At 42.6% G+C, this 26647-nt stretch overlaps 1 protein-coding gene across 2 annotated transcripts in view; it reads left to right on the top strand.

The window, feature by feature from the left end:
* Positions 1-18446: 18446 nt before the first annotated feature.
* The window catches only part of LOC121540218 (phospholipid-transporting ATPase IF), a 54666-nt gene continuing 46465 nt past the window's right edge, over positions 18447-26647 (top strand). For both annotated transcript variants that reach the window (XM_041848904.2, XM_041848905.1), the window contains exon 1: positions 18447-18678. In XM_041848904.2, the coding sequence (XP_041704838.1) occupies positions 18649-18678 (30 nt within the window). In that variant the 5' untranslated portion in view covers positions 18447-18648. The remainder of the gene's footprint in view (positions 18679-26647) is intronic.

Genomic DNA, 26647 nt, shown 5'->3' with positions numbered 1-26647 from the left:
GATCGTGCCAGGACCGGTGGTTAGTAGACCGGCGACATCGAGCGCTGGAGAGGGGCAGTGGGAGTAGGCGTGACAGCCACCTTTCCAACAAGTCAGTTTGTCAAATTTCTGCCCTGCTAGAGCTGCCCTTGTCAACTGTAAGTGCTGTTATTGTGAAGTGGAAACGTCTAGGAGCAACAACGGCTCAGCCTCAAAGTCGTAGGCCACACAAGATCACAGAACGGGACAGTTGAGTGCTGAAGCGCATAGCGGGTAAAAATCGTCTGTCCTTGGTTGCAACACTCACTACCGAGATCCAAACTGCCCCAGGAAGCAACGTCAGCACAAGAACTGTTCATCGGGAGCTTCATGAAATGGGTTTCCATGGCCGAGCTGTCACGATCGTCTGAAGGAGGAGACCAATGCGCAGCGTTGCGAGTGAACATGATGACTTTATTAACTTAAAGCAACCACGAAGAAAACAACAAATGACGATCCGTGAAGTTCTATACTGAATACTACTAACAGCAACAAAGAAACAATAACCCACAACACAAAGTGAACTCACACAGTATAAATATGGCTCCCAATCAGAGATAACGAGCCGACAGCTGACACTCGTTACCTCCGATTGGGAGTCATACGACTAATCAAGAACAATTAACCAAACATAGAAAATGCACAACCAGAAATCCCCAACATAGAAATACACCCAAACAATGAAACTAAACAACCCTGGCTCAAATATCAAGGTCCGTGGAGCCAGAGTGTCACATTACCCCCTAAAGGTGCGACCTCCGGGCGCTCCAGCATACCAGTCTCGGGGAGGGTCTGGGTGGGCGTCTGTCCCTGGTGGCGGCTCTGGCCCAGGTCGTGGTCCCCACCCCACCTTAGTCACTATCCGCTTCCGTATTCCCTTCCTCATGACCACCCCCCAACTAAACCCCACTGGATTAAGGGGCGGCACCGGACTACGGGGCAGTACCGGACTAAGGGGCAGTACCTGACTAGATGGCGGATCCTGGCTGGCTGGCTCTGGCGGATCCTGGCGGGACGGCTCTGGCGGATCCTGGCCGGGACGGCTCTGGCGGATCCTGGCGGGACGGCTCTGGCGGATCCAGGCTGGACGGCTCTGGCGGATCCTGGCTGGACGGCTCTGGCGGATCCTGGCTGGACGGCTCTGGCGGATCCTGGCTGGACGGCTCTGGCGGATCCTGGCTGGACGGCTCTGGCGGATCCTTGCTGGACGGCTCTGGCGGATCCTGGCTGGACGGCTCTGGCGGATCCTGGCTAGACGGTTCTGGCGGATCCTGGCTGGACAGCTCTGGCGGATCCTGGCTGGACGGCTCTGGCGGATCCTGGCAGGCTGACGGATCCGGCTGCTCATGGCTGGCTGACGGATCTGGCTGCTCATAGCTGGCTGACGGATCTGGCTGCTCATGGCTGGCTGACGGGTCTGGCTGCTCATGGCTGGCGGAAGGCTCTGGCTGATCCTGTCTGGCGGAAGGCTCTGGCTGATCCGGTCTGACGGAAGGCTCTGGCTGCTCCTGTCTGGCGGAAGGCTCTGGCTGCTCCTGTCTGGCGGAAGGCTCTGGCTGCTCCTGTCTGGCGGAAGGCTCTGGCTGATCCTGTCTGGCGGAAGGCTCTGGCTGATCCTGTCTGGCGGAAGGCTCTGGCTGATCCTGTCTGGCGGAGAGCTCTAGCGGCTCCCGGGTCTGGCGGACGGCTCTGAAGGCTCATGGCAGACGGGCGGCTTTGCAGGCTCAGTACAGACGGGCAGTTCAGACGGCGTTGGGCAGACGGACAGTTCAGACGGCGTTGGGCAGACGGGCAGTTCAGACGGCGTTGGGCAGACGGGCAGTTCAGACGGCGTTGGGCAGCCGGGCAGTTCAGGCGCCGTTGGGCAGACGGGCAGTTCAGACGGCGTTGGGCAGACGGGCAGTTCAGACGGCGTTGGGCAGACGGGCAGTTCAGGCGCCCGTTGGGCAGACGGCCAGTTCAGGCCGGGCTGGCGACGCACATCGTGGACCTGGTGCGTGGAGTAGGAACAGGCCGGACCGTACCGGAACACCCACCACTGGCCTTAACTGGGGATCAAGAACGGACCGGACCAGACTGGGAACACACTTCAGTCTCTCATGCCGTGCCACAACAACTTCCCTCCCTCTACTCGCCAATGGCTCCCGTAATCCGATAGCCTTCTCTCCTTTTCTCCCTGTGGCAGCCTCCTGCTGCCCAGGCGCCAAGCCATGTGCCCCCCAAAAAAAATTTTTTGGGGAGTAACCACGGGCTTCCAGCCTCGACTCCGCGCTTCCTCTTCATACCACCTCCTCTCGGCTGCAGCTGCCTCCAGCTCTTCACGAGGGCGGTGATATTCCTCCTCAGACCACCTCCTCTCGGCTGCAGCTGCCTCCAGCTCTTCACGAGGGCGATGATGTTCCTCCGGTTGTGCCCAAGGACCCTTTCCAGCCCGAATCTCCTCCCATGTCCAAAAGTCCTTAGGAGGCATCCATAACTCCTGTGTCCAGACCCCTTGCTCCTGGACGCGCTGCTTGGTCCTTTTTTGGTGGGTTATTCTGTCACGATCGTCTGAAGGAGGAGACCAATGCGCAGCGTTGCGAGTGAACATGATGACTTTATTAACTTAAAGCAACCACGAAGAAAACAACAAATGACGATCCGTGAAGTTCTATACTGAATACTACTAACAGCAACAAAGAAACAATAACCCACAACACAAAGTGAACTCACACAGTATAAATATGGCTCCCAATCAGAGATAACGAGCCGACAGCTGACACTCGTTACCTCCGATTGGGAGTCATACGACTAATCAAGAACAATTAACCAAACATAGAAAATGCACAACCAGAAATCCCCAACATAGAAATACACCCAAACAATGAAACTAAACAACCCTGGCTCAAATATCAAGGTCCGTGGAGCCAGAGTGTCACACGAGCAGCCAAACACAAGCCTAAGAAAATACCCACGCGCAATGCCAAGCATCGGCTGGAGTAGTGTAAAGCTCGCCGCCATCGTAGTTTACTATTTATATTTTTGACAACTTTTACATTCACTACATTCCTAAAGAAAATAATGTACTTTTTATTCCATACATTTTACGTATGTAGTGACATAAAAGAAAAGAAAAATAAATAAAAATAACTACAACTGAGAGGGCTAAGCCCCCTTTTGCTCCCTCGTGGAACTGGGCCAGTCAAAATACAGAATAATAATCAAGCATTTTGTCAACATTGATGACAGTTTGGAAACTGGAGGTAGGCTGTCTACCTACTATGTTGACTTCGGTTTGCAGAATAACAAAGTCACTCACAAATATCTTTGATTCAGATGTTTTTAGCAACTTTTGGGGTAGCTAGCTAGTTAGCTAGCTTTAGCTTGGTACCTAGCTAGCTCCAATGCTACCAGCCTGAAAACAATGACCAGAAACTGCAATAATTTTCGATATTCTTAGCAATGATTTAGCAATTATTAGCTAGGCAGCCACTTGCTGTTCTACTATTGAAATCACACTTCAGTTCATGAAAATAACTAGCTAAATAGATAACGAACTAAACAAGCTTCCCAGCTACCTAGCCCTGTTGCCCCAAGATAATGTTATAAGCATTGGTAGCGTGGATTGACCAGACCCACCATCTTCAATCAAATACAAAACTGACTTATAAATTAGGGGTACTTTAGATATTGACACCTAGCTAGATAGTTGTGGTGCTTTCAAGACAACTGGGAACTCTGGGAACAAATCATGACGTCAGTGATCTTAAGGTCAGAAAGTTCTAAATGATTTTTCCCAGTCGGAGCTAGTTTTTTTTCTTCAGAGTTCCCCAGTTGTCTTGAACAAACTGTAGTCTGAAGTCGGAGATTTCCGAGATCCGAGCTCCCAGTTGTTTTTAACACGGCATTAGCGTTCACATGCTAGTCGGAGCTAGGAAACTTGGAAATGTTCGACTTGCTAATTCGTTGAACTCTGCACGTATATAACTACAACCAGTTAGCAAGTTGTACATTTCTGAGTTTCCTAGTTCCGACTAGCACGTGAACGCGGCATAACTATTGCTAATGAAACAGATTAGGTCGTTTTGCTATGTTTTGGGGGGAGAAAATGGTTTGCATCCAACAGCTAGCTAGTTTTTTTTCTTTTTCTGACCAGCCTTGTCCCAGAGCTTGGGGAAGTATTAGTGCTATCCTCGATCCTTGGGACATCCCTAACCATAACCCTTACCTAACCCTAACCATTTTTATTTCAACTTCAATAGGATATGGACGTCCCAAGGATCCCGGATAGCATGGACCCTTGGGGAGGTGTGTGTCTCCATTGTGCGGCAGCTGCAGCTGCGAGACAACTTTACCAGCATCATTGCATATGTATCAGTGAATCACTGTGACATATGAAATATGAGTGATCATGTAATCAATGTGTAATAACGGCATAAAAAATTACTGAATGTGTTAAATTATTATGTGACGTGCAGTCATATCCAAGTCCTGATTGGTCAACAAGCGTTATCTATCTTTTTTTGACACGCAAAGACCCAAACAGGGTTACACACATGCAGCAGCTACTCTTCCTGGCGTCCACAAAGGACACACAAAACCATAGAGATAGATAGAGGACTCATCTTTGTATCTGTGCCATTATAGCGTCTGTGACAGCATGGGCAGCACCATTGAGGCAATCTCCATGTGTGACCCGTTTTAAGAAGCTAGGCATATGTCGCACGTCACTACTTCACAGGAGAGGCATTTGAACATGTTTTTTTCCTTCTGTAAATACAAATGAAATGGTTAAATTACAAGCATAGTTTGTTTAGCCAGGGAAAAATACAGGAACCTTACCGCTAGCCATGATTTGATTTGACTGAGATAATGGATGGGCTGGACATGCCGAGAGATGAGTTCGGATTGGTCTGCCATGTAGCATGTGTCTGTCTATAACATGAGCTGCTCCGTATGTGTGGATAATCCTTTCTACAGCTGCTTTTTTTTATATGAAGAACTGAAAAAGTTTTGCTGGACTACTTTCTGGAGGATGATCATGCCATGCTGACTCTCTCTGATTCCGAAAATGAATCAGACAATGAGGAAATCCCAGATTTAGGTAAAAACATGTTAATTGAACCAGACATTGTAGTCTTCTGATGACAGTGGTGGGGAAGAAACAGTGTTGTTGTTATGTAAAAAGTTAAATCAGTGGAATGCCGGGTGGAAGCAGAGAGATGATTGCCAAATGCGGAGAGAGTTCAAAAGAGAACACAGAAGGCTGTTGTATGAAACACCTGTCTCTGGATTACATCTTCAAACTAAGGGCAACCATGGCATCTATGACATAGAGGGAGAAGCGTTCATCTATGTATACGGTTAAAGTCAAGCAACATTTTCAGATATTATATATTTCTAATTTTGCAAGTTAAAGTGTACTGTTAGCTAGCTAGCTAACGTTACATGTATGATCTGTGTAGTAATATTATTTGTATCTCAGAAAGCCATTTGCGTTGCTAGCTATCTAACATTTAACCTAGTTGTTTAGCTTTAGCTACCTGCAGATTCATGCATGATAGTATTGCAGCGTTGAAAACAACTGGGAACTCTGAAAACTGTGAGGTCAAATCATGACGTCAGTGATCTTCAGGTCGTAAAGTCGGAGCTCTAGCAAGCGGCTCGAGTTCCCGAGTTGGAATTCCGAGTTGGATGACCATTCAAATAGATTTTTCCCAGTCTGAGCTTGTTTTTTTCCCGAGTTCCCAGTTGTTTTGAATGCGGCATTAGAGTTGGGTTTATGGTTAATTGTTTAGCTATCTAGCTAGTTACATGTCTAAACAAAATACTCCACTATGCAAGTAACTAATTAACTGTACCGTTTACACCTTCTGTATCCTGTGCATGTGACAAGTAAACCTTGATTTTATTTGATATAGTGTGTGTTTACCTGTGGTGTCTAAGCAATTTATGACTTTGCTAATGTTTGCAAATAGAATCTTAGAGGATGTTGATTCAGCTTAGGGAAGCATCTGGAGAGCAGTTCTATAGGGGCACCCTAAAACAGAGGAAGTCTGTTGTGTGGAGTCATGGGATTGGTCTGTAGGGGAAACCACCCATATCATGTTAAAGATTATAAATACTTGGTTGGGACAAAGGAGGACAGAACAACATATTATATTGGGTCCGTTGTTCTCCAGATGCCTGCAGATGTCTGTAAATTTACGCTGAAATCTTTTGAAATAATAAACCTTTATAATCAAAGTACAGTGTAAGCGGACTCCTTGTTCTCACAGCATAATTAGCATCATTATTTAGAAACCACAGAATGGCGACGAGGTAGTTGGGACGTGCTGCGTTTCTCCAGTGTTCCATTCATGAGCTACGAAGTGACTCCCGCTCAAGACGCCGGCTCATAAGGTGAGATTTCTCACAATTTTGTGCGCTGGTCGGTTCATTTGCTTATGTGGGTGTGTGCGCTGGGGGGATGTACCCTTTGAAAGACTTATATGTGCATTTTGCTGTTATTTGCTGTGGGATGAGAGTCCGTTCTACATTTCTAAATGTGTTTGCGTTGAAAGCAACGCAAACAGGGGGGAGTGTCTATAACTATTTGAAGAATAGAATGAAGGAATAAGGCCAAGGAAAATGTATACAAATTAGGACATCGCGAATCTATGATAAGCCCTCCAACGAGGCGATCATTAAGGATGGGCCGAAAATCCTAAAAGCACATTAGGTGGGTTTAGGTCAGTCCCGGGGACTGGAGGTTGTGGTATATACATTCTATTGCAAGTTACCGCTCAACTTATAGTTGACGAAGTATATGTTTGATGTAACCGCTCATTGAATATCCGCGAACTCGTGGTAGCAGAAATTTAGGAACAATGGAAAAAAATGGCGCGATGGAGGTAGAATACTGCCTTAGGGGTCCGTAGGAATGGAAAAAAGCCTCTTAAACTGTGTATGTGTGTGTGTGTGTGGGAGAGAGAAAAAAATCAAATAAAAATAAAGACGTCTCTGTTGTGTTTAAACTGTGTGTCGACTCATGTTAGGATAAAGATTTATGTTAGAGATATATACATATATGTTTTGGTTGAGGACAGGGGTTTTTGTTTTTATAAGGAAATATGTAAGTTAAGGTTAAAAATCTTATGAGTCTCAGTGGGTGAGAACGTTAATAATTGTTAACTATATATGAGCCCCCTGGAAGGACGTTAAGGTGAAAAATCTTATGACTCTCTATAAAAAGAGAACGTTTACTAACTATTAGAATATCATGAGCCTACAGGGAGGAGTTTTTAAGAGTGTATAGAGATGTTTTGTAATGGATAAGAAAATAACTATAAATCTGCAGATTAGGATAAGTGAAGTTAAGAAACTTCAAAGTAGGATTTGTGTTCTATGTTTTGTGTTGGTTTGTGAGCTCTGTTAAGTGTTACTGTTTGTCTGTTGGGGGAAAGAACGGAGGTAAAGTTGGTCTGTCTACTTTCTGTTGTTTAGCTGGGAGAGAGCTGCTTGGGAGCTCCTTCCACTCTGAAATCGCATTGGTGAATGAACTACGCATGCGTGGGATTTTATGAGTTTAGAGGAGTTACGTAGAGCAAATATGTCACTCCCCTGCCTGCACTGAGCTGCTGGGAGACGCAGACTCAGAGCAGACAGAGAAGAAGGGGGAGATTTAGACACTAATAGAGTAGTCTGTTTGTTAAATCGGCTGTTGTTTAACGATGAAACTATTTGATTGAGACCTATTGAATTGATAAACTAGAGATATGTTGACGGATTAAAAATAAATAAAATAAAATGTTATTGAGCTATCTATAAATATTCCTGAGTTAAGTTGTTTGCTTATTTCTTAGCGCGAATGTGAACAGAGGAATATTGAATGGTTGAAATAACTCAGTGAGTGCATAAAATACTAAATTATTGTCTGTTCTTTGTTCTTCTGTCATATGAGAGATGAGAAGGAGGAGACAGAGAGAGAGAGGAGGTGCTGACGAGTGCATAACGCGACAGAGTGTGCTGTAACGGATCAAGTCAAATTAAGGCCAGTACTGTTCTATTTACAAAACTTACCTTCCCATACAGGATATTTTGTGTGCCTAGCATATTTCATGTTGTGACAATTTGACAGGGACTTGGCAACAGACTGATCAATTGATGTAATTGCATATTGGAGTTTTTGTGCATAAGTTGGTTTGATTAGAGTTGTGTTGGAAATCGGGTACTGACATTATTCTGTAAAATTAAGGTCATTGGGTGCTTATTAAGCAATTGGTTTGTGAGTGCTGTAGTGTTGCTGGATTACAGGTCTTTCTTTTTTGGATTGCTCTGAAGTTGACTACTTTCATTTACTTTCCTGATCGGATGTGGTAAGATTGCCACTAATCAATAATTTGGTAAACTATAAAATATATATATTTCACAATAAAGGAATATAAAAGAGTTGTTACAATGGGGAAAAAGGACATAAAAACTATGAAAGTAATTACTCCAGTTGATGTAGTACAAAATAGTAATCCTCTAGTTAATGGTATTGCAAGGTTATCTGGAAAATGGAATAAACGTTGGCCTGACATTGAACAACCATGGCCAGTGGAAGGGACTCTTAACCCTGACGTCATCAACATAATGAAAGTGCTTCTGTCAATTTATAAGGCAGATCAAAAGAAAGGGAAAAAAAGGGAACAACGTAAAGAAAAGAGACAAAGAGAGCTGGGGGTTCTTAAGCTGTTTGAAAATGAAGGACATTAACTGATGAAAGATACAAACGATAAAAGAAACAAAGGTATAGAGAAAATGGTAAAAGAAGTGAAGGTGACAGAAAAACTAATGACAGAAGTCAGTACACCTTTCTCACATACGGATTCAGCAAAAAGACCCCCACCTTATGAGAAAGAAGTAGAGTTTAAGGACGTCTATCCTCAGCTTCCAGTGATCATTCAGGAGGGTGATTATTGCATCAGAGATGAAGATGAACGAATAATAGAGAGAGGACAAGCAGAAACGACCATAAAGATGAATCCAAACTCCAAAAGTAAGAAGAAAACGATATATCTGGAAACTAAGGGTGGAGTGAGGTTCAGGAGGATGGAACTTGAAGATGATGATGATGATGATGATCAGAGTGATTCAGAAGAGATCATGGGTGGATATGAGGTTGGCCAGAGCGGAAAGAAGGGGTGATGGATGTTTGAAGAAGAAGAATACAAGATATTCTAGTTCTGATGAAAGCGAAGATGAAGACAGCGATAAAGATTTGGAGATTAAAGGTGCTTCATATTCAAGAGGATTTTATCCTACAATGACTAGCACAGAAGAAATAGAAAGAGATATAGACCGATGCGTATCATGCCTGGATAAAGCGAATAATTTAGAAGAAGTAAGACAACTGGAAGAACAACTCAAGAAGCTGAAGATACAGAAGAAAAAAATGCTGAGAAAAGGATCCCAAGAATTGGAGAAGAAGTATACATTGAGGCCAAGGAAAGAGGGCACCAGTAAGAAGATGATGCCAGATGATATTTCGAGGACAGAACCTAGAATATAAGCCTTTGCAAAATACCGATATGTCAGATATACTTGAGAAGCTGCCTACTCTTCAAGATGGAGCATATCCTTGGATTTCAAAATTGGAAGAAATTACGGTGGGAACACAGTCAGCCATTGGAGACATTAAGATACTTTTGGCTAATCTCCTTGGGATTCCAGATATGGAAGAAATATTTCAGAGAGCTGGACTCAATAGATATGTGGGGACTGCAGTGAATGACCCTGAATTGTTGGCTGCAAGTAGAAATCGGCTGTGGAGAGCACTGAAAGATACGTTTCCAACAAATGTGCATCCTGACAACATTCTGATTGACCCACTAGGACAACAAGAAAATCAGAGAGCCTATGTGTCAAGAGTTCATCAAGTGTGGAGAAATATTACCGGAAATGATCCAGATGTGAGTCAAATTGAGCAGTCAATTTTGAGAGCTAAACTGCAGATGGGACTGCCCTCACCAGTAAGGAGCAAACTGGCAGAGGTGGTTGGACTTGGAAGCATGACAAAAGGCGTCTATACAGATCATATAGCCCATCAAGTGGATCTGTACAGGAAAAAGGAACACAACCAGAAAGAACAGGACCAAGAAACTCTCAGAAAACTCAATCAAATACAACTGGTGGAGAATAAGAAGGAGAAGAAACAAGCTTTGGTTATGAAGAATCAGTGTGCACCAAATCAACAATCACTGCTACAGCTTCAACCGGACCAGTTCCAACCGCAATTGTACCAGCCACCAATAGCGGTACCAGTTGTTTCATATCCACAGCCAGTTTCTGGACAGACACAGAATTGGAGAGGAAGAGGACGAGAAGGCTTAGGAAGAGGAGGAAGATTTAAGCCATACTTCCAACAATCTTCAGAAGTGTGTTATGATTGTGGACAGGTTGGTCACTTTGCCCGTGAGTGCAATGGGCCAGGAGGAAACACAAGAGGGAATTTCAGAGGAAGATACAGGGGCAAGTCAAGATCATCTGGAGGACAGGTGAACCCCTATAGGGGCCCGGAGCAAGGATTATAGGGGTGCCCAGAAGATCCGAAAGGGGGGTGTCAGTTGGTAGCACCAGTTAGGGGAAAAAGATCCAACAATTGAGGTGAAAATAAACAACCAACCATTGGAAGTGATGGTGGATAGCGGAACGGCTTTTATCTGTGTAAAGCCTGAAGAGGTTACACATCTCACTATGTCCAATCAACTAATTAGGACAGGGATTTGAGGGAGTGAAACAGCTGATTCCTCTTACGGAACCAATTGAGCTCTGCTATAAAAATCAGAAAATTACAATACCCATACTGGTATCAGAACATACACCTATTGCATTGTTGGGAAGAGATGCATTCTGTAAGTTGAACTGTACAATAAAATGTACACCAGACGGCTGTCTGGTAGAAGTGCCAAAGGAAAAGGTTTACCAATTGTTGATGATGACAGAGATGGATTCGTCTTCAGTATTCTGGATTGGAAATCTCAGCGAAGATTTTTTGAAGCAGGCTAAGATATGGAAGAAATTTAAGGGGAAAATATGCCAGATGCGAGGCTTCCGGAATATACATTTCATTGTACGCTCAAGTATTTAAAGAATGCTGCCCAATCGAACTCAGGGGAATGGTTGAGTCATCAACCAAAGAAAGTTCAACTCAGCTCATGTTGCATAGTTTTAGGACCACAAGGAGCAGCTATGAAGATAAACACAGATGATTATCTGGATAAAGAATTTGAGATTGAGAAGAGTGTGCCACATGTGACCTTGTTGGTTTCTGAAGGCTATGAGCAGAAGCAAATAGGAGAAATGATGACAGAAGCAGAGAAAGCTGTTTTTGTACTGATGAAAGAGAATTTGGGGGATTTGGAGGAGTGAAGATCAGCGATTTCTCAAAATAATGATTTTGGCTCAAGGACAAGGAGAGTCATAAACTGTACGGATGACACATTAATCTATTTGCAGTGTGAAGATGGATTAAAAATCTATGAAAGAGGAGATGTTGCAAAAAGTTCAAGAATGTTTGTGATCTCAAAGTAGTACCGATATTGGACTTGTGAAATCAGCCCAACCTGTGAAAGTTGAACTTCGACCAGGAGGCAGACCTCCTTGGAAGAATCAGTATCCATTGAAAGATGAAGCAATCCAAGGGATTGAACCACAAATTGAAGGACTTTCAAAAGCAGGTGTTTTGAAGACAAGAAAAATTCCTTAGAGTAGCAATCCATTGTTGTCTTTGGGAGAAACCATGAGGGGTTGATAGTAGCGCCTCTAGACCTAATAGGTCTGATGATTTAGGAAGCTAGGGGTTAGCTCATGTTGCAAGGGGGGAGGTTAGGAGAAAGATCACAAAGGAGTAGGATTTTTGGGAACCATATTTGCTTGAACAGATTGACTATGTCATAGGCAGGTGCATAATCTGTCTGAAAAATTATGTTTGCAGGGGGTGACTGTTATTCTTGGTTACATTCCTACACCAAGAGGTGCATAAGATGTCAGACTAAGCTAAAAGATGCTCAATAGTTTGCCAAGTTTTTGGGAAAATAAGTCATAAACAGGTGGGGATTATCCGATCACATATCCTAAAATTAGTGGGAAAGGAATTTGTGGATAAATCAGTGAAATGGTTTTTGAAAAATTAGGAGAAAAAGTCAGACTAAAAAGTTATGAAAACTAGGGTTGAAGGAACTCTAGGACAGTCAGCTCAGCTTCAATGCTAGTGAGAGAGAGAGAGAACAGTGGTGAAGGGAAATTTAGAGTTAAGTGGAGAGATAATTATGACGAAGAAGTGTTGTTATCAGGATAAGAAGTAGAAGCTGTTTCCCCTAGTCAAAGGAAGTATATTTTGTACAACGATATGAAGTGGAAGAGGGTTATGAGTGATTGCTCACTTATTTTGCGTAATGTTACATGGAAAGATCAGGGAGAATATATGTGTACTTATTTAGTGCAAGCATTAAAATTTGTTCCGGTTAAGAATTATTGGTTAAAAGGCTATGTAACTCGTAAGGTGACGCTTATGATGGAAGATTTGAAGTCTGTTGAAGCTTCCACAGTCACCAAAGGAGTTCAGGAGAAGTATATTACAGTAGCCACTCCAACAGTAAATAATACACAGAGGATATCTGTAACTTTCCCACTGGAAATAGTTAAGAGTGTTAATACATCAACTAAAGCAACTATTTTAATAGTAACTTTGAAAGAGATTAATGGTACGACGGCAATAACAAATTTAGGAAATATGACACAGACACCAACAACAACTTTTCTGAAACTAAAGGATGTAGTAAGAGTGACTCAGGAGTTTATGATAAGGATGGAGAGTGCTGTCAATGGTAGTAAGGATAGTGTTGAAATAGGAGAGCAGATGGTAGTAGAGAATGATGTAGATTCATCTGAAATAGTGCAGAATACTATCATGGAGGTACAGGATGAGTTCTTTGATTTTAATGGAAGACAAGAAGATATATCTGATCAATACCACTCGTTAGGGAAGAGAGAAACTAAATGGAAGGCATATGGATTTGATTCTTCTGTTTTGCAAATTAAAGATGGATGGGCAGGTAGGAATCTTTGGTTCCAGCAGTTAACTCATTCTGTAAGATCAGTGAGGAATCTTGAGGGTCCATGTCTGTTGAGAATTCCAGCACCAGGCACATGGGGTTCAATCTTAGAGATGGTGGCTCAACCTCTATCAAGTACGTGTCAATCTTATGCTTTATCATGGCTGTTGTATCAGCAACAATCGTTAACAGATACAATAATGTCGTTGTCGAAGCATTTGTTTAGGCCTAGGTTTAAGTGTTCTTGGTTAAATGAATTACCCTATGTGAATTTGTTAGATGGGAAGGAAAATCAGTTAACAGCGCTTCATGAAGCATTGGAGGTGAAACCAGTGAGGGCTAAAAGCTGTTTTTGTTCTAATAAAACATATGATGGAAAGGGTATGTTTATGGGAATATCAGATTGTGATGATTATATGATGACTTTGGGTAAGCATGAACATAAGGTTAGTAATGAGAAATATAATGTAACTCTTTATGTTCCAGTTAGTAAGAAGAGCAGGACTTTGATGGTGAAAGATCAGCTTTTGCCTGGTAATGTGACTATAGGGAATTTTAGAGATATTTGGTGGGTTTGTGGTGATAAAGCGTATATATTCTTACCCTATGGATGGACAGGATGTTGTTACATGTCGACGTTGAAGCTTCCATATGAGGTTTTTACCATTAAAAGAGGGGAAGTGTCACGCCCTGGCTCTGGGGACTCATATGTTGAGCCAGGGTGTGGATTTTCTATGTTTTGTTTTCTATGTTTTTGTTTCTAGATCGTGTTGATCTATGTTGGCCAGGGTGATTCCCAATCAGAGACAGCTGTAGCTCGTTGTCTCTGATTGGGAACCATACTTAGGCAGCCTGTTGGCACCAGTTTATTTGTGGGATCTTGTTCCGTAAGGTTTGTTTTGTATTAACCTAGGACTTCACGTATCGTTTGGTTTGTTGTTTTTGTTCGTGTAAGTACAATTAAAGAATGTATGCTTATCACGCTGCGCCTTGGTCCGTGTCTTCAGTCGACGATCGTGACAGAAGATCCCACCATAAGAGGACCAAGAAGCGTGCCCAGGAGGAGAAGATGGCGATGTCGCAGGTGGGCAAATGGTGGTCTTGGGAGGAGATCTTTGCGGGCAGAGGGCCATGGGCAAAGGTAAATGCCCAGGCAGGAGAGGAGAAACGGCGCCAACCGCGCCGACGACGGACACGCGAGAGGCAACCCCAAGAAAAATGTTGGGGGGGGCACACGGCGTGGATGACGGGGCAGCAGGAGGCAGCTACAGGGCAAATCAGCCCGGTCCGGCCCGCTCCTGCTCCCCGCACCAAGCCAGTGGTGCGCGTCGTCAGCCCGGTCCGGCCCATTCCTGCTCCCCGCACCAAGCCAGTGGTGCGCGTCGTCAGCCCGGTCCGGCCCGTTCCTGCTCCCCGCACCAAGCCAGTGGTGCGCGTCGTCAGCCCGGTCCGGCCCGTTCCTGCTCCCCGCACCAAGCCAGTGGTGCGTGTGTCCAGTCCGGCACGGCCCGTGCCTGCTCCACTCCAGAGCCAGAGCAATCCGCTCCACCGGTGTCCAGTCCAGCTCCGGCCAGCGGGGCCAGACCAGATCAGGGGCGCAACGGGGGGGTGGAGAGAGAGTGGTGGTCACGCCCGGAGCCGGATCCGCCTCCGAGGTGGAATGCCCACCCGGCCCCTACCCTCTTGTGTTTGTGTGGCGCGGTCGCAGTCCACGCCTTTGGGGGGGGGGTACTGTCACGCCCTGGCTCTGGGGACTCTTATATGTTGAGCCAGGGTGTGGATTTTCTATGTTTTGTTATCTATGTTTTTGTTTCTAGATCGTGTTGATCTATGTTGGCCAGGGTGGTTCCCAATCAGAGACAGCTGTAGCTCGTTGTCTCTGATTGGGAACCATACTTAGGCAGCCTGTTGGCACCAGTTTATTTGTGGGATCTTGTTCCGTAAGGTTTGTTTTGTATTAACCTAGGACTTCACGTATCGTTTGGTTTGTTGTTTTTGTTCGTGTAAGTACAATTAAAGAATGTACGCTTATCACGCTGTGCCTTGGTCCGTGTCTTCAGTCGACGATCGTGACAGGAAGCACCGGACACAGATACATCTGAGTCTAGGTTTGGAAATAGGGTGAAAAGGCACAAATTTCATAGTCTGGAAGCCTACCATTGGAGGATAAGTCTAGGAGAGAAGTGGGGACTTTTTTCCATGGTATGGTGTAACATTTTTGGGGGATCACATTGATAATATTACCTATACTTTGCAGGGTTTTGCAAATGAAACGATAAGAGGGTTTAACCTTCTGTCGAATACTCAAAGAAGTCACAGACTGACGCTGTTGAAACATGACATGGCTCTTGACTATATTTTAGCAAAACAAGGTGGCTTATGTTTGGCTATGAATTTGACGGGGGATGATTGTTATACTTTGATCCCAGATAGTTCCGATAATATCACTAGTGTTATAGATGCATTGAAGAATATAAGGGACGCGTTTGGTAGATCTGAAGGAGCTGGATGGTCAGCGAAGGCTTGGTTGCAAGATCAGTTAGGCCCAGTGGGAGCAGTGATAGTTCAGATTTTAGTAGCAGCTCTGATAGCGCTGTGTGTGATGTTTTGCTTTTGTACTTTGTTATTGACTTTTGCGAAGGCTATGATATTGAGATGGGTTGGAGTTGTGATGCCTGGAGAAAACACTCAGATGCTGTTGTTAACTGTTACTGATCTAGATGAAGATGAACAAGTGGGACTGGATGGAGTATTGATGGATAGATATCCATTTTGAATATCCGATAATTTTTCACAGGTTTTAAATATTAGTGTGATTTTAGTATTTTGTGATGAATCAAAGGGGGGAAATGGAATGTGATTCATTTTATATATAATTTTATATATCATTTTTAGTTGATATTGATGTTTTAATTTGAATGTGTTGTTTTGCAAAAGATACTGTTTGGTCTTTTCTTTTCTTCCAGAAGCATATAGGGGAATGTGTAGAGGGGATTCAAATACTCAAACATAGACAATATGAATGGACTGGAGGAAGTGGAACAAGGAAGGTGTGGAAATGTTCAGATTCCATCATCGACGTTGCATTGGAAGTCGACACTGCTGAGGAGATGAAGTGTAGTGGGCTACATTCCAGTGTCTGCAATGATATATAGACATATTTGCATGTGTAATACATAATTTGTGTCAAATTCTTTCTGTATAAATTTTTGAAGAATTATATTTGCTGTTGTTGGGTACATGTGGGGATCTCAGATGTTTTTGTTTATTTCGTGGATGCTTAGGGATATTGGGTCTAGGCAGGGATAGAGAGAATCCACAGGAGGGTCCGATGGGTCGACCAGCCTGAATGTGGACATTTTTGATTGTGTTTTGTTTGCTGAGGCTTTCATGTGTATTGAAATTGCATCATAGTTTAAAATGCATTGATAAAGATTTATGAATTGATCTGGAGTACTTAGATGGTTGCCTGGGGCAGAGGGGCCGTGAGATAATTTTACTGTCTTGATTGATTGATGGATATTTGGAAAGAAAGCTGCCAGACAGGTTTTTCGCTCTCACACTCCATAAAGATTTGTTCATATTTCATAGAAATGTATTTACACTCCATAGAAAAATGTGTTTTTGGTTTATTGTTAAAGATACTCAATAAGAGAAATTGTTATTTGTCATAATCCTATTCTTATTATTTTCGAGACATAATTAGTCTCGAAGGGGGGAAATATGTGGTGTCTAAGCAATTTATGACTTTGCTAACATTTGCAAATGGTATCTTAGAGGATGTTGATTCAGCTTAGGGAAGCATCTGGAGACCAGTTCTATAGGGGCACCCTAAAACAGAGGAAGTCTGTTGTGTGGAGTCATGGGATTGGTCTGTAGGGGAAACCATCCATATCATGTTAAAGATTATAAATACTTGGTTGGGACAAAGGAGGACAGAACACCATATTATATTGGGTCCGTTGTTCTCCAGATGCCTGCAGATGTCTGTAAATTTACGCTGAAATCTTTTGAAATAATAAACCTTTATAATCAAAGTACAGTGTAAGCGGACTCCTTGTTCTCACAGCATAATTAGCATCATTATTTAGATACCACATACCAGAGACGGTAATGTGAAGAACAACATGACCTGCACCAAAGTCAGATTAGGATTAGGCCAAGGACTAGATAAAGTGTATTTTTACTACTACTTTTTGCTACTACTTTCACCACTTTTCATCTTGAAATCATTGGTTGTTTACTACACTGTGAATCCTTAAAGAGATTAGTGGGGCTAACATGCTGACCACACCGCTAGCGTTACATCTGCGAGCGTTGCAATATAAATGTACACATACATGTTATTCAATCATTTCATCCACACTGCTCGCGCGCGTCTGCATTGCTAGGCACTAAAATAGAACTTGGTTCTATTTGTGACACTTGACACGCTGCAAGTCCCGCCTCTCCCATCTCCTCATTGGTCTTTAGGAGCATATACCCACGTGGGTGACTGAAAGATGAACTGAGGTCCACACTCCAGTCCAGTTGGTGGTGGTAATGCACCTTAAAGTTGGTTGCCAACCGCCATATAAAGTCAAAAGAAGAAGAAGAAGCCTGAAGGAGGAGAGATTACTAGAAACGAACTCGGTTTACCGTTTTATCTGTGGATTAATTGTCAGAGTTGAGGACCTTGTGCATTTCAGGTAAAATAACAACCCAATGTTTATATCCCAGGACAAATTAGCTAGCAACAGCAAGCTAAATTGTCAAACATGTTGAATGCTTTTCGACCTGTCCTCAAATTAATATAGTTGGTTCAGTGTTCGTTTTGATATTTCAACCTGCATGTCCTGGTCGCGTCTGGTGTGGGTGGACAAAATCAACATGCGCGTGATGGCGCATGCGGACACACGCCCGGTCTAGTCAGCATGTAAGGCTTAAGAGGGTGTGAACAATGCTGAATGGGTGTAGAGAAAGAAGAGCTCGCCAGTAGGTGTACCAAAACATTCACGGGCCATTTTCTCAAAAGTGGGGTTTATGAACTTTAAAAGCAGGATGACTTTCCCATTGATATACCATTTTCTAGCTCTACTTTAATCCAATGTAAAAAACACAATTTCAAATTTTGCTACATTGGACCCAATCCAGGTGGTGGGTCACATTTTGAAGTACACAATGTTCTTCTTCACAATTGGCTGATCACTCCTGATGAACCGGTTGGATATGACTCCAACAGGGTCACCAGGAGGGATCAGCCAAAGAAGTTGGAAGTCCCACCCAGTTGACTACATTAAAATGGTGGAAGCGTCAATGGCGCTGCCCATGCTAATACAGCCTTTTGTCCACTAGAGGCCTCTATCATTCTCTATGGACGAGAGACTTCGTAGCTGTCACATTACTAGGGAAATAATTACTTCCACGTAATGGTAGAGATCATCTTTGATCACATAATCACACAGCCTGGATGTTTTGTGTAACAGACACAAGAAGACCTGCCTGTAAAAGGAAATATTTATGGTTTGGGAAGATTTTATTGGAATAGCTAGCTAGCCACCTTGCTGGCTACTTTGGATGACATTTTGCAAGGATGCTACTACGGTGGATACGGCAACAGCTGGTAAGCAAAGTCTCCTTGCTAACTAACTAACTAGCTAGCAATATCCGATAGCAAGTGTACTTTGCTATTGAGAAAGGCGTTGATGCACATGAAACAATATGATTTAGATAGCTAGTTGAGTTAAGAATCCGACCAACTGGCTGCCTGTGTAAGGTAAGTTCGCAGCTGTCACTGAGCTAGCTAGCTTGTTTGTTTACCAAACATTAGCATGGCTAGCAGCTAGCTACTGCATAAATCCAACCAGGGCTCACTTATCAATTATAACGTTACTCAAACTTATCTTATATAGTAAGTTGGCTGTTCTGTTATACACGATGAGCTAAGCTGTTGGCCAGTAATACAGTTATACTAAAAACTAACTAACTAACTAGCCAGCTAGCTATAATTGGCTACATTTGAGTAATTTAGCAGACGTTCTTATCGAGAGTTAGTTAGCTACTTACAATTAGTGTATTCATCTTAAAGTGGAACTGACAGCGTTTTAACAACATGAACTCTTATTAAAATCTGTTAATGTACACCCCCAGCCCAGGAAGAATGACACTTTTTTGTGTGCATTTTCTGACAAGCGAGCACTTAGATATGGTCATTCATAAATTCATAGAATGTTTGGGAATGACAGAGTAAGGTATTTGTGACAATTAATAGACACCAGTGGAAGCTGGTGACATGAAAAGATTAGGAGGATGGGAGACCCACGGTATAGGTGCGGACCACACAGAGACGACAAAGCGTGTTTTTTTTTATTTTTATTTTTTACCTAAAGCATTAAAAAATATATTTATATTACAAGAATGGGGAATGAGAGGGCTACTTACAGTGTTGGGAAGGGATCACAGCAGTGCCATGATAGGTTTGGGCAGCAAGTTCCTCAATGAAGTTAAACTCAGACATCTCAGAATTCATAAAGTCATACACAGACTGCGCATCTCGCCCACTTGACACATTAAAGTAGCCCAAGAAACGTTCCTGAGTAAAGCCCTGATCATCCACAGACTGACAACTGCGAGCAGACTGGTGGCACCATAGGTCCCAGAGTGGTGGGGCAATTTTTCCCCCCTGGGGCCCAGAGTTTTTCCTTATCTAATAACCTAACCAGGAAAACTCCGGACCCTATAGGGTATGACAATGATTAATCAGTTGTAAAAAGGTTTTATACAGGCTATGATGGGACCAGTTTTTCTAATCAGGTCACATGGTTTAAAAAAACTCATGAAAAAACTCCTGGCCCTGGGGAAGATGAAAACCCTGTAAAAATGCAGCAACCATATACTTGTTCATATTAATTACAGTGTATTCGGAAAGTATTCAGACCCCCTGACTTTTTCCACATTTTGTTACGTTTTCCCTCATCCATCTACACACAATACCCCGTAATGACAAAGAGAAAACAGGTTTGTAGAAATGTGTGCAAATTTATCAAAAATAAAAAGCAGAAATACCTTATTTACATAAGTATTCAGGCCCTTTGCTATGAGACTTGAAATTGAGCTCAGGTGCATCCTATTTCCATTCATCATCCTTGATGTTTCTACAACTTGATTGGAGTCCACCTGTGGTAAATTCAATTGATTGGACATGATTTGGAAAGGCACACACCTGTCTATACACGGTCCCACAGTTGACAGTGCATGTCGGAGCAAAAACCAAGCCATGAGGTCGAAAGAATTGTCCGTAGAGCTCCGAGACAGGATTGTGTCGAGGCACAGATCTGGGGAAGGTTACCAAAACATATCTGCAGCATTGAAGGTCCCCAAGAACACAGTGGCCTCCATCATTCTTAAATGGAAGAAGTTTGGAACCACCAATACTCTTTCTAGAGCTGGTCGCCCAGCCAAACTGAGCAATCGGGGGAGAAGGGCCTTGGTCAGGGAGGTGACCAAGAACCCGATAGTCACTCTGACAGAGCTCCAGAATTCAGGCCTTTATGGTAGAGTGGCCAGACGGAAGCCACTCCTCAGTAAAAGGTACATGACAGCCCGCTTGGAGTTTGCCAAAAGGCACCTAAAGGACTCTCAGACCATGAGAAACAAGATTTTCTGGTCTGATGAAACCAAGATTGAACTCTTTGGCCTGAATGCCAAGTGTCACGTCTGGAGGAAACCTTGGCACCATCCCTACGGTGAAGCATGGTGGTGGCAGCATCATGCTGTGGGGATGTTTTTCAGCGGCAGGGACTGGGAGACTAGTCAGGATCGAGGGAAAGATGAACGGAGCAAAGTACAGAGGGATCCTTGACAAAAACCTGCTCAGGACCACAGACTGGGGCGAAGGTTCACCTTCCAACAGGACAACGACAGTAAGCACACAGCCAAGACAACGCAGGAGTGGCTTCGGAACAAGTTCCTGAATGTCATTGAGTGGCCCAGCCAGAGGCCAGACTTCAACCCGACCAAACATCTCTGGAGAGACCTGAAAATAGCTGTGCAACGACACTCCCCATCCAACTTGACAGAGCTTGATAGGATCTGCAGAGAAGAATGGGAGAAACTCCCCAAATACAGGTGTGCCAAGCTTGTAGCGTCATACCCAAGAAGACTTGAGGCTGTAACCGCTGCCAAAGGTGCTTCAACAAAGTACTGAGGAAAGGTTCTGAATACTTATGTAAATGTGATATTTTATTATTTTTTATAAATTAGCAAAAAAATCTAAACCTGTTTTCGCTTCGTCATTATGGGGTATTGTGTGTAGATTGAGGGGAAAAAAACTATTTAATCAATTTTAGAATAAGGTTTGAATACTTTCCGAATGCACTGTATATTTAGGCTAGACTAACGGGGGTTTCATCTACACAGACACAGACAACCGATGGACAATAGAACTCACAGGGCTGAACTTGCTTTATGCAGGCCTATGCAACTGTAGGTCTAATAAAACATTTACTCAATAGTGATGACAGACTGTTGATTGATTTAATTTCAGTTAATAGTTTTGGATTGAAAAGGTATAGGCAGCCCAAATTTGAATATAAACCAAATTTTTTCACATTCACATTTTCTCCTGACAAACAAATGGACTATAAATACATAACGTTACCAATTTGTTTACCCTGGCCAAATGGACAGGGCGCATAGGCTGTATGCAGCTGCTATTATTAGTAGCCTACAGTTGATCAGAGTGAAAAATCGTCTCGTTTTCATCCCATACAGCATGTCAGATCTCTAATGTTTAGGTGTAGCCTAGGCTGCTGCAACATTTATGTAAAGAGTTTTTGCTTGTCTGTCCGAAGTGATTGTGTTATCACCTTTGCTAAATAAATACCGGAGGAAAGTGGAAAGCCTACTTGAGCGTGCGTGGAAAATGTGGTGCGTCAACCTCTTTTTAATCTAACTTTTTAATGGAAGTAATCAAATCATTCTGAAATGATTTCGACATCGTAGAGAAGAGAGTAGGAACTTCCATATGCTCACAATGTAAAGCATCGTAATGTGCAATTACCTCTGCAAGCTCCTTGTTGTTGCCCTTTTTAGCTGAACTTTCCCTCATCTTGCCCCTAAGTAAAAGCTAACTCTTTCCGATAAGAAGCTTGTGACCCTTACCTTCTCGTTGTGTTGCGCAGTTTTAACATGCAGACCTTCGTCCATTACATACATGATCGATGCTGCTGTTTCCAAGAAGTTTGAATCTGATGTGGGCAATGAAAGGGGTTCTTCAACAAAAATCCACTACTTTGTTGTTAGCATTAGCGAGCCATTCTGGCTGAGAAAACTGCACTCTGGTAGCTAGCTAACGTTAGCTAGCTACTTGCTACTAAAGAGGAAGGCAAATTGAAATAAATTGCACTAACTCCACACAAAAATAAAGTTCTAAAACCAAGAAAAACAATATATAATCTACCTCCGTCTCCTGTAGTTGAAAGAAACTATTTTGAATTGAATAATATCCTAAAAATGCTCAACTATCACTTTTCACTCTCAATCTCTATTTATTGTCACCAACTCACCAAGCTTCTCAACACACAGAACCCCCATAATGCTCTGTGGCACAACCCCAATACACCACCCTAGGTTTGTTCTCTGATCCTAATCCTATGATTGGATGGACAACATGTCAGTTCATATTGCAAAAGCTTTGATTGGTTGGATGACGTCCTCTGGTACTGGTCATAATTACCATGTAGGTCTATGGAAGGGGGTAAGGCCTATTAGCCTCCTGGGTTTTGTATTGAAATCAATGTAGCCATAGGAGGACGGGAAATAGCTGTCCTCCGGCTAAACCATGGTTCTAGCCTAGAGCGCTGCTTTCAGAACTACTAGCTAAAAAGTATACAAAAGTACTGGAGAATCTCTTATATTGCCTAGTTAGACCATTAATTAGGCAAGACAAACATATTTTCATGATTTCACTAATATCATAAAAATCTATAAATAATAGCACCTTTTTGTGCTCATTAAGTATTACCAGGGGTGTAATCAAATCATTACTCCAAACAGTTGCAAAATGTTCTGTTGTGCAACAGAAACAAGTGTTTCTATTGGACAGGTGCCAGCAAACCAGGAAGGACCTACCTGAATCTGTCCAATAGAAACGCTAGTTTTGCTTGCAAAACAGAACGTTTTGCTTCTCTTTGGAGTAATGATTACACCCCTGATTTAAAGGGTAGGTTGCATAAACATAACCACATGTAACATATGGATCAAAAGTCCCAATGCAAAGTTACACCTTTTCTATTTTTCAAGTTATTACATAAAAACGATCATAATGCCTAAGTCATGTCGGAAAATGTTTTTTTCCGGGATGTGATGTAATATGGAGGACCCGGCAAGCCAGCCTATTCCCTATAATGTAAACTTAAACAGAAATAACTTTAAATGTAGAACTTCAACTAAACCACATTTTTTGCACTCATGACTGGTTTCAATAAAAGTTTCAGGCAACTTATAAGCAAATACTTTATGAATTTGTTTTAAATCAGCTTGCAAGGTTGCTAGCCAACTAGCCTGCTAACATTAGCCTGCTAACGTTAGCCCTACCAGCCTGCTAAAGTTATGTTAGCACTGCGTGAGTCAGCCAGTTGCTATCAACACCTACCTTACAGCTACATTAAAGTAAACCAACGTTTTGGAAATACATAACGCCATCTAACAGTTCTAAAATAATGTTACTAGTATATAAAATAATTTTACTGGTATATGCAGTTATTTTAGCCTGCTAGCTAGCCTAGCCAGTAGTGCTGAGCGATTAGTGCTTTTTGAGGTCGGTTCGGTTTTGGTTAGATACTTTTTTTAAATCAAGGTTTTCGGTTTCGATAAAAAAATGTAAATATGAAATAATGACGTTACAATGATTTTAGAGCTTTTTCATGGACATTCCAAAGCCAAAAATAGTGTACATTCAATTGCCAAAACATTGAAAATATTCCAATGTCTCTGTCAGGTCCACATTGGGTAGACAATAGAAAATTACTATGAAATAGTACAATATTTCAGTTGTGTATATTACTTAGTTTATATTTGATGACTATTATTTTTCATTCCTTAACGTAATAATCTCTTATCTGTTCAGGCAGTAACAGTCAGCCAGTCAGGCCATCTAACGTTATGTGGTCCCCATACTGTACTGTCTTTAGTCATCCTATTTAGCTAGCCTGCCGTATGCTGCATACAGTGAGGGGAAAAGAGTATTTGATCCCCTGCTGATTTTGTAAGTTTGCCCACTGACAAAGAAATGATCAGTCTATAATTTTAATGGTAGGTTTATTTGAACAGTGAGAGACAGAATAACAACAACAAAAAATCCAGAAAAACGCATGTCGAAAATGTTATCAATTGATTTGCATTTTAATGAGGGAAATAAGTATTTGACCCCCTCTCAATCAGAAAGATTTCTGGCTCCCAGGTGTCTTTTATACAGGTAACGAGCTGAGATTAGGAGCACACTCTTAAAGGGAGTGCTCCTAATCTCAGTTTGTTACCTGTATAAAAGACACCTGTCCACAGAAGCAATCAATCAGATTCCAAACTCTCCACCATGGCCAAGACCAAAGAGCTCTCCAAGGACGTCAGGGACAAGATTGTAGACCTACACAAGGCTGGAATGGGCTACAAGACCATCGCCAAGCAGCTTGGTGAGAAGGTGACAACAGTTGGTGCGATTATTCGCAAATGGAAGAAACACAAAAGAACTGTCAATCTCCCTCGGCCTGGGGCTCCATGCAAGATCTCACCTCGTGGAGTTGCAATGATCATGAGAACGGTGAGGAATCAGCCCAGAACTACACGGGAGGATCTTGTCAATGATCTCAAGGCAGCTGGGACCATAGTCACCAAGAAAACAATTGGTAACACACTACGCCGTGAAGGACTGAAATCCTGCAGCGCCCGCAAGGTCCCCCTGCTCAAGAAAGCACATATACAGGGCCGTCTGAAGTTTGCCAATGAACATCTGAATGATTCAGAGGAGAACTGGGTTAAAGTGTTGTGGTCAGATAAGACCAAAATCGAGCTCTTTGGCATCAACTCAACTCGCCGCGTTTGGAGGAGGAAGAATACTGCCTATTACCCCAAGAACACCATCCCCACCGTCAAACATGGAGGTGGAAACATTATGCTTTGGGGGTGTTTTTCTGCTAAGGGGACAGGACAACTTCACTGCATCAAAGGTACGATGGACGGGGCCATGTACCATAAAATCTTGGGTGAGAACCTCCTTCCCTCAGCCAGGGCATTGAAAATGGGTCATGGATGGGTATTCCAGCATGACAATGACCCAAAACACACGGCCAAGGCAACAAAGGAGTGGCTCAAGAAGAAGCACATTAAGGTCCTGGAGTGGCCTAGCCAGTCTCCAGACCTTAATCCCATAGAAAATCTGTGGAGGGAGCTGAAGGTTCGAGTTGCCAAACGTCAGCCTCGAAACCTTAATGACTTGGAGAAGATCTGCAAAGAGGAGTGGAACAAAATCCCTCCTGAGATGTGTGCAAACCTGGTGGCCAACTACAACAAACGTCTGACCTCTGTGATTGCCAACAAAGGTTTTGCCACCAAGTACTAAGTCATGTTTTGCAGAGGGGTCAAATACTTATTTCCCTCATTAAAATGCATATAAATTTATAACATTTTTGACATGCGTTTTTCTGGATTTTTTTGTTGTCATTCTGTCTCTCACTGTTCAAATAAACCTACTATTAAAATTATAGACTGATCATGTCTTTGTCAGTGGGCAAACGTACAAAATCAGCAGGGGATCAAATACTTTTTTCCCTCACTGTATAAAGATAACTTTATTCCATTACTCAACAATATAAAAGCAGATCTAATTAAATAGAACTATCTTCCCATGAATCTTACATGTAGAATAAACCTCTTCAGAATGGCATGGCTCCCAAAGTTTTTGTATTCATTTTCGGTAATACCAATTACCCCAGCGAATACATTCTTTAAAAAAACTCTGTCATAAGACTTAATATGGGCAAATAAAATTCATAGAGTAAGAAGGAAAGTTTCACATCTTCCTGAATCTGAGGGTAGTTTTAACCTTCCAGACTTTGAATTGTATCAACTCGCTACCCGAGGCTTTTACTTGGGACATATAGTTAAATGCACTAAAGAGGAACAATGGGTACATATTGAAGATATGCATGCTCATCCCCAGAATATTTTTACGTGTATATTTTCAATGGATAAAGCTAAGAACATTAACAACTTCATAGTTAAAAACACTTTAACAATATGGAAGAAAATTAAATCTATTCTACAAGAATCAATATCACTCCCTAAAAACACAACCCTATGGAACAATCCTTGGATAGCTTTTCAGAATTCACAGATAAATTGGTCCACATGGAAAACTAAAGGCATAGAAACCGTAAATGACCTGGTAACAGGAAATAAATGTATTTCCATGACATAATTAAAAAGCAATATTTTCAAATACGTGCAACTTAAAAGTTACATATCACAACATTTCGATTTGAAATATTTTCGACATCAGAGCACCCTTGAGGGAGTCTTATTTAAGTCAGAAAATG

Source organism: Coregonus clupeaformis, chromosome 26 (genome assembly GCF_020615455.1).
Source record: "Coregonus clupeaformis isolate EN_2021a chromosome 26, ASM2061545v1, whole genome shotgun sequence".
Taxonomy (NCBI): domain Eukaryota; kingdom Metazoa; phylum Chordata; class Actinopteri; order Salmoniformes; family Salmonidae; genus Coregonus; species Coregonus clupeaformis.
This window is presented reverse-complemented; position numbering and strand designations above follow the sequence as displayed.